The sequence below is a fragment of the Pollicipes pollicipes genome, unplaced genomic scaffold, assembly GCF_011947565.3.
Source record: "Pollicipes pollicipes isolate AB1234 unplaced genomic scaffold, Ppol_2.1 Scaffold_2555;HRSCAF=2994_pilon_pilon_pilon, whole genome shotgun sequence".
In the NCBI taxonomy this organism is placed as follows: domain Eukaryota; kingdom Metazoa; phylum Arthropoda; class Thecostraca; order Pollicipedomorpha; family Pollicipedidae; genus Pollicipes; species Pollicipes pollicipes.
The window spans coordinates 42328303-42339518 of record NW_023596136.1 but is presented as its reverse complement, the minus strand read 5'-3'; the positions used below and the strand labels follow the sequence as shown (position 1 = coordinate 42339518).

Genomic DNA, 11216 nt, shown 5'->3' with positions numbered 1-11216 from the left:
TTTTGCACTAGGTTTTGGACAATGTGTGCGTCTGGTGATATCCAAAGGCCATTTTTAGACGGAAAGCTTTATATTCGCACGCTACCTCGAGAAATCATCCAGTGGCAGCATAAGCATGCAAGAATTTGAGCTCCAGCAAGCATGAGTTTGAAAAGAACCTGCGTGGTCCTGGTTAGCGTCAATTTTGAACTATATGTGATGGAATGTCTGAGCGCATGCGTGTACGAGTTGCAAGATCAATTAGGCACTGTTGGGAATGCTGCTGCGCGGAAATACCTTTCATGGGTTAGTTAAGCTCACGCCTGCTAGTGCGATATATATATATATATATATATATATATATATATATATATATATATATATATATATATATATATGTGTGTGTGTGTGTGTGTGTGTGTATACATATGTATATATATATATATATATATATATATATATATAGAAATACAATAGAAATAATAACAGCGTGGTGGCGTGTGGGTTGGAGTGGGGCGGGGGGCGGAGGGAGACCTGTCCGGGCCCGTCTTGAGCACGCTCCTGTCAGAGTCGGACGTCTGCGGTGGCGCCGATACTGGGGCACGAGGCGCTATCGGCGACGGCGTGGATCGATACCCCCTCTCCTGTGGCGCGGTGTGCGAGCGCTACGTACATCCGTGGCGGTGATGCGTTACACACACCCGTGACGGTGATGCGTTACACACACCCGTGACGGTGATGCGTTACACACACCCGTGACGGTGATGCGTTACACACACCCGTGGCGGTGATGCGTTACACACACCCGTGACGGTGATGCGTTACACACACCCGTGACGGTGATGCGTTACACACACCCGTGACGGTGATGCGTTACACACACCCGTGGCTGTGATGCCATCCGTCACGGTGATGCGTTACATAAATCTTTGACGGTGATGCCATGCATGCATCCGTGACGATGATGCGCATCGGCGGCTAACAGCCATGTTCCAGTGTTTTGAATGGCGCTGTGCATACGCTTTTCGACCGTTCTTTGCAATCCAATACTGCCATTTGTACTGAATTGCTCCGAGCTTATGCATGAAAGATCATGGAACATAGCCATCATGAACAGTTAACCAGTACACCTATCACAGAAGGACCTGTAGCTACGCTAGACATGCTGTTGCGTTCCTAACGTGTACATTGTGCGATAAAGCAAGCTGTGTTAATGCGAATAAACTGTGTAAGTGCCTCAACTACGTGTTTGAAGTACCTTATCTGAGAGTCCGACCCATTTGTACACGTTGCGGGCTGGTAGCCTTCACTCTCTCTGCCGGGCATGTCTGAACCACTACAGACAGCCACATCTCACCTAGACGCGATCAGCTTTGGTTCGTAGCACGAGCAGCGGGCTGTGCGGCCACTCGGCTCCAGTCGAAACTGCCGCCCAACCACAGTTTCGGTGGAACGATGAAAGTTGGTGTCCAGGAACCCGAGCCCGCGCTCAAGACGAACCGGATGGCGCAGCACCAGCGCAAATACACTGCAGGAAGTCACCATGAAAACAAAGTCCTTGGCTCGGGCGTGACGACGGACGGCCATGTGACCTGGACTCCATCTGGACTAGACCACGGGTCGATACAGTCGGTAAATGCAGCGCCGTTCCTGTTTCACGCTGCTGCACGACAATGGGTCCGGCCATTCGTCGTTACACATGTCAACTCTGTTTCCCGCTCGAAGCGCGCTGCTTGTTTGCTTGCCGTCCATCAGCTCTGTTGCAGTTGGGAGTACATGATAGTGCACGGCTCACAACCGATTACAAGAGTAGACACCGGATAGAACGCGCCGCACGTCAAAGCTTATGCATTTTCAGACAAGTGAATCCAAACAGACTATGTAAAATACCTCCTATCACATACGGAGTCCGTCCACTTACGTGGCTCAGTGCGACGGCACTCAGCTCAGCAACGTCACATGGGAATGCCTATTCCTGACCTAAAACGCCGCATGGTCCACAGGGTGGCAAGGTTTGAATGCCGTTGCTAAGGGGTATACACGCCTGAATGGTCTTGAAGTTGTGTGCACATCTTCACGGCGTACGGCTCAGAAAGTAGAGGGTTTTAGGTCTGAACAAGGGCAGGGCTGTGAACTGCGTCGAATGATCTTCAAAATGGCACTGTCACTTGAAAACTCCGTACAGACTTCAATTTCATTTCACTCCGATCACGTAAGCAGTGTGACGCGTCGCAAAACCTTTGTCCTCGTCATACCAGGCGCAGCCGGGGAGATGGTGGGCGGGGAATGAGGGGTTAGATCCGTATTTTCCCTTACACGCCATAGACACTTTGATTCTCTTATGAAATGTTACCATACATTCGTTCACAACCCGGGCAGTGTGCGACTTGGAACGCAAGAACCCGCAGGGGGAGGGGGGGGGGGGAGTTGTCGCAACTTATAATTTCTGCCGAAAACTGCGGTTAGCACAACTGAATACAAATTTTTTGCTCGGCGTAAAACAACATCCCATGTTCTCGATTTTTTGTATCACCTGTTTTCCTCGATTTTTTATCATCATATTTTCGTGCACCTATCAATTAATACGTTTGATTAAGGGGGGGGGGGGGAGGGAGCACACATGTCAGTGGCCACTACGCACGTACACCCCTGTGCTCGGTCTTTCTTTGCCGGCGCCCTCTCCGTGCTGCTCCCTGCTCAGCCGGCGTATGACAGCGGAATGGTTGCATCCATGAGTTGCTAGGAAGCGCCAACTGGACACAAGACACGCGTTGTAGTTGCGTGCACTTTAAGTGCGATGTGCGGCCTGCTTAGTGAGTACGTAGTTCACGCGGGGCACGGCATGCAAGCGTACATGCTAGTGAATCACCTTGCTAACCGCTTCTTTGCCTGCCCGCCACTGTAAATGGAACGCCACAATGCAACGAACAGCAGATACACCATTTCGCCCCGCAATCTACTTTTAATCAGCTGGTCCTGAGATCTGCCCCTCAGTGGGCTCGCCGCGCGTCGCCGGCTGGAGGTGGTCCGAGGGAGAGGGGGGGGGGGGGGGCGGGTGTGTGTGTGGGGGGGGGGGGTCCTGTCCCGATATCGGAGCACGGCCACATTCCTAAAAGCCTCAGCGGTCGAGGTCACAGCCCTGAACCTTGTTTCGGCTCGCCATTCGGCAAGGAGGTCACGGGCAAGCGAGCCCGCCAAAGCCCCGTCTTCCGCGGCTAAACCACAGAGCCCGGATGCCTTCCCACCCTGTCCTGATATCGGCGTGTCGCCGCGTTCCGATTGTGACGCGGGTCTTGAACTCTGAAGCCCACCTCGGCGCCTGTCACGACGTCAAACCGTGGGCAAACGCGGCACGGTGAGCTCATGTGGCTGCGCAGGCGCCGGCCACGCGACGGGGGCACCTGGCGAGATCGCACCACCACGCAGGCACACGGCACGAGCGCCCGCCACCCTCCGCAGCTGAACCAGTCAGTCTCAGGGTGTCTTAAGATGGGGTACAGTGGGCGATGTCTGATACAGGCCATTTTTCGCAATCCGGCCTCCAACATAAAAATAGCACAGCGGTGGTAAAAGGGGAAGAACAATGCTTGTGAACACGAAAGCCCGTTATTGTTTACCACTTCCTTGGTTTAGTTAGTCTGTTAGCTGCCATTTGTCAGTATAACTTGTGTGTAGAACACTCAAAATACACTTGCTGTCACAAAAACCGTACGGCCATTTCCTGTTTGTGAAAGGAGATCCATTGCAATACCACCGATATATTTTAGTATAGGACATGTGACATGCACAGACCGATCAGTTCACATTTGCTGCAGAAATTCCATCCAACACATGTGCACGCGTGTTCAAAATTATAACACGCGTCGGGACTGGTTAACATAAAACAGCATCTACCTGGCAAGCCCTTGCACAATAATCCGCACAAAACACAATACTTTCAAACCTTCGTCCGCGCGTCTCACTCGACGCCTCGAAGCCCCTCAACACAGCCACCAGCCCCTCGCGCGGGTGCGTAAAGCTTCATCTCAAATTCCGTGCGGCACACCAGCTGAGCAGTCCGCTGGCGCCGCGCGCGCTGCGACGGCGGCGGCGCGGCCGACGCGTCGGCTCAGGCGGCCTCTTCCGGCCGCGCGCCGTCCTCGCCCTGCAGGCGGCGCAGCTCCTCCTGCAGGATCGCACGCGGGGTCAGTCGGCACCCCGCGCGGGCGGACACGCGTCCGGCCCTCGCAGACGCGGACCAGACGCGGTCTGATGCCGGACAGAGCCTGACTGGAGCGGGCACGTGCAAGGGCAGGCGCTGGCCGCCGATTGGGACTCGTACCAGCGCCTACCAGCCTAATGGACCCTGCCGGCTGCCCGTGCCGAACACAAGACCTTCCGACATGGTCAGTGATCCTCCGGCCTACGCTCCCACCGCTTTCACATGATCTTTGAGACACGGCTCTGAGGAAAACTGAGACTGGCGGAGAACTCATCACGTTCTAACGCGCTGTAATGATGGCTGTCGCCAGCTACTCACCACAGCAGCCAATGTTAGCCGGACGAGCATAACCCCTCACATACCTGCCAGCCGAGAGCGGCAGCCATGGCGACAGCACCGTCGTCACAGGTGCCCAGCCAAGCCACGTCCCTGGCGGCACACGACACGCCGTCCAAGAACATCGCCAAGTCGAAAGCAGCGCGGCAAAGTCCGGCCATTTGGGTGGCAAGGAGACCGATATGTTCCAATGCTTTTGTATCCGTGCCTCGGAATCCACTAGCTGCTGCTGCTCTCATAGCTGAGATTTGATCAATGAGTCGGGGGGCGATCAACAAGCATTTACGCGCTTCGGGCAAGGTCAATGGAGCAAGCAGGTCAGGATGGGCGGGTTTGGGGTCAGAGGGCAGCGCATCAACAACATAGGACGCACAGTGGAGGCGAAGATGACGAAGGAGACACGTGTCTGATCGTATGAATAAATCTTAGCCTCTCTGGCACCCAACAGAATGAATTTTGCCACGCTGGTCAGGAGATAGAGCAATACCAACTCGCAACTTGCAGCATCTGTTGTCTGCATCACTGAACACAGGTTCAGCCGCCCGCCGCTAGGCGATAGGGCGAGCCAGCTGCCTGCAGCTGACGGTTCAAAATTTACATGCATGGCATAAACTATAATTTCCAGCAACCCTAAAAAGAAAGCACCCTGAATAAGTGCATTCAATGGAAATAAAACGACTACCACCCTCCCCAGCCGCAAAAGCCTGGAGGCCGGAAAAGGCTACACACGCGTGCGGCGCCACTAACCGGTAGTTGCTGCTGCTGTCAAACTCCAGACCCGACTGGCCCATCATCCGCATGAGCAGGTTGGGCCGGCCACACTTCTCCTTGTTGACCAGCAGGCGGGGGCAGGTGTCGGGCACGCTGCCGGTCAGGGTCTGGTGAGGCGGGCGAGGCCGGAGCCGACGGCGCACCGCGGGCCGCGCCGGCGCACGGCCCACCTCTGGCGGCATCTCTCGTCACCCAGGCCTCCAGCCCTGCATTCCGACCGCCCACGCTGCTGGTGGCTGCTCAGGTGCACTCACTCATCAGCTGGTGCAATGTAGCCTCGACTCAAAGGGAGCCAAAAGACTTGCTCAAACAGAGAAAGTCCAATTATGCTCTCAGTTTTGTTGTAACACTACGGGCCACAGCATACCCTGCTAACAGCATAGCCAAGCTCTCGAAACGTTTCAGTCGATTCACTTCAGGGAAAGATGTGACAGCATCAAGCGACCGCAACATTACATCCCGCTGTTCAGCGACATACCGCCCGTTACTTAGCTACTCCAGATCTGCTTACGTCACCGGACTTCATGTGAAGATTTCGGCCACCTCTAACCCGCTCAGCCGCCTCGCCCGCTCGCTTACCGGTCGACGAGGGAGGCGAACGGCTGCACCGCCAGCGAGGTGCCGAATATGATGAGCAGGTCGCACTTCTTGAGGTCGTCCTGCACCAGCCTGAAGAAGCGAGACGGCAGGTTCTCCCCGAAGAACACGATGTCTGGCTTGACCACGGCGCCGCACGACTCGCACTTCGGCACGTCCTCAGAGAATATCTGGTCTGAAATGTGCGATGCGGCGGAGTGAGTGTGAGCCACTTGCGCACGTGCCGTCAGGTGACTGACTTGTTCGTTGGTTTCAAAGAGCACTGCCAGGTAAACACGCCGCTTGAATTTTTCCACATGCGCCATGGTCGCCAAAGCGTGTTTTTCACGTCAAAATTCACCAACAGGTGACAAAAATTACCGCACCTTGAGATGGTGGCAGAAACTTGAAATCTTGCAAACCCTGGCACACCACATGAACAGTGGGGACACTGCTCAGCTGGAAGTCAGACACATGGAAGGCTATGAACAATGTGAGCAGATCGCAGTCAGCGTCCTGGTTGACTACGTCACACTAGTAAACGGATCGTCATTGTGGCGCTGAGTGGTCCTGTCAGTATTCACACACGAATGTTTACTAGAGACCTGCTGGTGCTGCACCAGACTGCGAGTGTTGATTGCAAATCGGACACAGTAAAGAAACACGACTCTGGTATGATTTGGACTAACGAAACAGAAAGAACTGACGTGAAACACGACACCTTCCGCGGCCAATTAATGCTACACTCCTAGTTTGTCTCGTATTTGTCTCCCAATTATCTTCCAGTCCGCCAGTCCGCTCGCCAGTCTCCTCTATCCTGCGGCCACCTGTCTTCCCCCCCCCCCCCCCCCGCCCCGCCCATCGCTCCCTCGCGAGGAGCAGAGGCGGGAATAGGGCCGAGGCGCACCCACCCTTCATCCACTGCTGGTCGTAGCGCTGGCGGCAGCCGGTGCAGTGGGACGTGTGGAAGGTGCCATGTGCCTCCACGATGCGCTCGTCGCTCACGCCGGCCGCCCGCTCCAGCGTGTCGATGTTCTGCGTGTAGTGGCGCAGCAGCAGACCCTTCTGCTCCAGCAGCCGGATCTGGCGGCGGAGCCATCGTCGTCACGCCCGCGCCGACGCCCTGCCCCTCCCTTCCCTCACCAGCACGGGCACCGGCCGCTGCCCCGGAAAGAGTGCACCGCCGGCGCCGTGATGGAGCGGTGCCGACTTCACCAACAGATGTGAGGAGCAGAGACACAGCTGGGCGAAGTGAGTTCAGTGTATGTGTGTGTGTGAGGGGGGGGGACTGAATAGTAAACGCCCCGAGGTGCACCAACACATGGGTTTCTCTCCAACTTTGATCCACTTTCTCTTCAATGTCGGGGGAGGTGAAGCCCAAGTTTTTGGGGCAGGGGGGCAGGAGCCCACCCAACTGAATACGGCACCCTGGTGGAGAGGGAATGAATGGCGTGCTTCTGTCTGTTTATGACTGACCTGACTTGTTCTATATTATGTCTATCTGCCAATGGTGCATGCTTGAGATGGGACACAGCGCATATCTCACGTAATGCAAACGGTCTAGTGACAAACCATGGATAAGTTCAGCACGAGTCACTAAAAACCGAATATCTGACGGTGCCACTCACGAATCTGTGGCATATGGTGGGCTTCAGCTCGCTCGGGTACAGCTGTCTGGCCAGGTCGAAGAAAGGCTGCGGATTCTTCTCGAAGAAGCTGATGTCGAACACGGCCTCCGGCCGCGGCAGGTCGTACTTGCCCAGGTTGTCGTACAGGCCGCTGCCGGGCGAGCGGAAGTCCGGAATGCCGGCCGAGGTCGACATGCCGGCGCCCGCCATGGTCACCACGCTCTTGCAGCAGCCGTCCCGGATGTACTTCATGACGCCGTCAAAGTCCACCGTCTCCAGGACCTGGCGGGGGTGGAGGTCTTTAGCGCGGGTTTGACCTGTTCACCTCGCACTGGCTGTGGTAAGCCAGCATCACGACGCTGAGCGCACATTCGTCCGAATATTTTCCCATCCCCATCGGCACAGGTACCTGCCATGATGATGAATGGAGCCTCAGGACGCGCCAATGTCAGCAGAGCCTACCTTGAGAGATTCATTCGAGGCAGATCCCAGGTTAAGTTTCTGAGCAAAAAATTGCCGAATTTTCTCCATTTCTTCCAGATCTCCGTCAGAAGCCTGATGGTCTATTGGTGAGGTGTCTTCCTCTGTTGGGGAGGCACACTCTATCTTGTCCAGGTCTTCATTAGACAAGTTTAACCTCCTAGAACTGGATGCTGGGTCTATGTTTCCTCCTGTAGGAGGAACAACGCCACTCAACGCACTGGCCATAGCCGTGTCCTGTGTCATGTCCCATAAATTTCTTACACTAACTTCAATATGCAAGACATAATGCTTGTGAAAACTGCTCATGCAGCTTTCAGGCATCTGGTTATTGTATTTTGGAGCTCATGAATAACAACTGTGTGGAGAGGCTATCACCTATTCTTTACTTTGAGCACATTGGTCATTAATCTATACCTTCTGGCATGCATACAAGAAGCAAAAGTTCAAAGTAGTGCTAAATCATGTCATGCATTACTTTAATACCTGGTTGGAGAACCATCAGCAATGGTGGAGCAAATAAGCAATAACCAGTGTTCTAGTCTCATTACTTTTAGGGTATCTATTACACTAGCAATAACCATAATACTAGTCTCCTTACTTTTAGGGCATAACAACACCAGTCTCTAGTTTCTTAATACAAAACAAACAATGCATATTGAAGGGGTCTCTGAATGTTATTTATATTATTGCCTCCAATTACCTTCAGCCATGGTGGGTTATGTATGCATATGGTTCTGGAACATTGAGACATCTGTTTTGAGTACACATATAATGATATGCATCACAATTTTCATACATAAACATGCCAGACAGTGTAACTGACACCAGACTTGCAAAACTATGATGCACATTGGTATCTTATGCATGTGATACTTCCCATAAATATATGAAGCATATGAACCAAGTATTTTGGGCTTGGAATACTGGTATGAGAGTACAGGAGTCACATTTCTCGTTTCAACTTTGGGTGAGGAAGATAGTACACAGGATCCCAAATCTATGGAAATGCATGGAAAGCAAGTAAAACAAACTGCCTCTGGTACCCCATGCCTACAGCATTATCAGTGCCTGATTTTTTCAACTAAAAATCACATTTTCATTAATGTTACTGTTATATCAAAATTATACAAGGATACAGCCAGACTTGTACCCAAATCTGGGTACAGTCAAAATCAACCTCAGAAAAATAAGAATGTTGATAAGTCAGGGTAGAACCAATTCTTGTATATACTTATCAATTGTGGCATTATCTGGGGTTTAGTCCTCTATGTCATATATAACTTAACCCAACCAGAGATATAAGCAACAGTATGTTTTCATAAACTGACAATTCATGCTAAAATCATAGACTGACAGCTTCTATGTTAATGACCTGTCACCAGAATGAGCCTGTGAGAGCCAGTCCCAGGATTGAGCAGAGATATCCCTGATCCAGAATTGGCATCCTCTCAAAGTTACATCTGGCAATCAAAACCAGAGGTGAGCTCCCTGAAGCTGCAGTGGAATCAAGATAGTCAGGTTATACTGCAAATGTATGTCTATAGCCAAAGGGTAAATCTGGGATCCCATAGGGTTCCATGCTAACAGGATCCTGGGATCAGACTATGACCTTTTTGGCTCCAGGCACATGTCCCAGTTGTAGCCAGGTTGCATAATATGTAGTCTAGTCAAACAATGCAAATTTGAACCAAAAGGAGATGTTAACAACATCTACAACAGCAGCCAGCAACAGCTACCATTTCCATATGTTCTTCCTGACATGACAATGAAAGCAGGATAAGTGGGGAATATTGGTGCTGGAACCACAAATGTGGGTTTCCCCCAAAGTCTAACAAAGCAAACTAACCTGTAGTCTGATAACAATTTCGGATTCAACTTTTTCCACTCTGCTATGTTTTGATATCTTTCAAGGAGGGAGAAGCTTGCTGTTATTTTGGTCATGATTGAGGCATAAACCATAAAATCAAAGATGTGAGAATAATTACTTGCAGTGCTTTTGTCACCTGCACACTGTACTGCTGAGCCTCATTAACTAAAATGTTACAAAACTATTATTGCAAAGCAATAACCACAGAGACAAACATCCAACAGCTATCTAAGCAATGCCAAGCACAATGCTTTCAACACAGGCAATGGCACCTTGCAAGTTTGGGTAGACCACCTCCACTCAGGAGAAATGCACATTCTGTGGCTATTTTTATGGCTACATATTTTACATGGGTTTGTCCTAAATTAAACCTACCCAAAATTTTATTGTGTGTGTGGGGGGGGGGGGGGGTGCTCTGCCCCATGCTCAACTGATGTTTTGACCTATGAGGAATCAGCACCATCTTTTAAATACTTTAACTTTTTTAAAAAGATGATGCAATTTTGATGTCCTTTGATTGTCATTGGTATCACATCATCTTGAAATTGGCTTATATAGGCAACTGTTTTCTGCAAGACTGTGACTACAATTCCAATGAACACCATTTTTCTTCGCAATAATATTGTGCCCTCACTCTAATCTTTGCTAACTTACTTCTTGTAGGGCATAGGTACAGGAAGGAATAAGGAGCTCAGAAAATATTGTAGAGTTTCATTTCCCCCACATTGAGTTGACCTACATTTATGTGATAAATTCATACTTTGCTCCCTATACTCAGCTTCTATACCAAATAAACCTTTACCAAAATATTCAGTGTTCAAACTACCCATAAGGAGAAACCTTCAAACTTATTTATGCTTGATGTCCTGAACAGTGCAGCCAGCGTCCACCTACGCCTATCCAGAATGGATAGGTAAGTGAGAGTGCATTTGCTACCCTTATGCCTATGAACCAATGCCTTGTGTACTTATGTACCTGAAAAGCCCCGTGATAGGAAAGCATCCGCATTAAATTGAATCTGATCTCTGCTTTGTTGTTCTAGTTATCTAGCGCTTATCGCCAAGCTTACACGCCCCGTATGCGCAGCTGATTTCCCACTCTGGCACGCGCGTTATCGGTTTTTTTTTGTGGGCCAACGCAAGACCTCGCTTTTTTCCTCCACGGACCAAAAGCCACTCCTGTGTTGTTTTTTTGTCTAACGTCGACAGTCGCCACAAATGCAACAAATGCAATATGGTAGCAGTCTATTGTTCCACGATACTGAAGAGGAAATCTGGTATAGGTAGGGAAAAGATAAGAGGCTTGACGTGCGTCAAGTTGAAATCATGAGGCAAAACTTTTTCTTTGCTTAAATTTCAAATTGAATCTAGGTAAA

At 51.0% G+C, this 11216-nt stretch overlaps 1 protein-coding gene across 11 annotated transcripts; it reads right to left on the bottom strand.

Moving 5' to 3' along the window:
* Positions 1–3721: 3721 nt before the first annotated feature.
* Sirt2 (NAD-dependent protein deacylase sirtuin-2) lies at positions 3722–11035 on the bottom strand. Of its 11 annotated transcripts, none has more exons than XM_037237647.1 (9): positions 11008–11035; positions 8675–8708; positions 7954–8162; positions 7492–7773; positions 6775–6946; positions 5867–6059; positions 5264–5380; positions 4543–4609; positions 3722–4144 (listed from the first exon to the last, which is right to left on the bottom strand). In XM_037237647.1, exons 2-9 carry the CDS (start codon positions 8682–8684, stop codon positions 4088–4090), a joined length of 1107 nt encoding a protein of 368 aa, XP_037093542.1. In that variant the 5' UTR covers positions 8685–8708; positions 11008–11035; the 3' UTR covers positions 3722–4087. The 11 variants fall into 11 exon arrangements, with proteins under 11 accessions (XP_037093542.1, XP_037093541.1, XP_037093530.1 ...); XM_037237646.1 differs by having other exon boundaries at positions 10986–11013; XM_037237635.1 differs by lacking the exon at positions 11008–11035 and adding an exon at positions 10911–11005.
* Between the last annotated feature and the right edge of the window lie 181 nt (positions 11036–11216).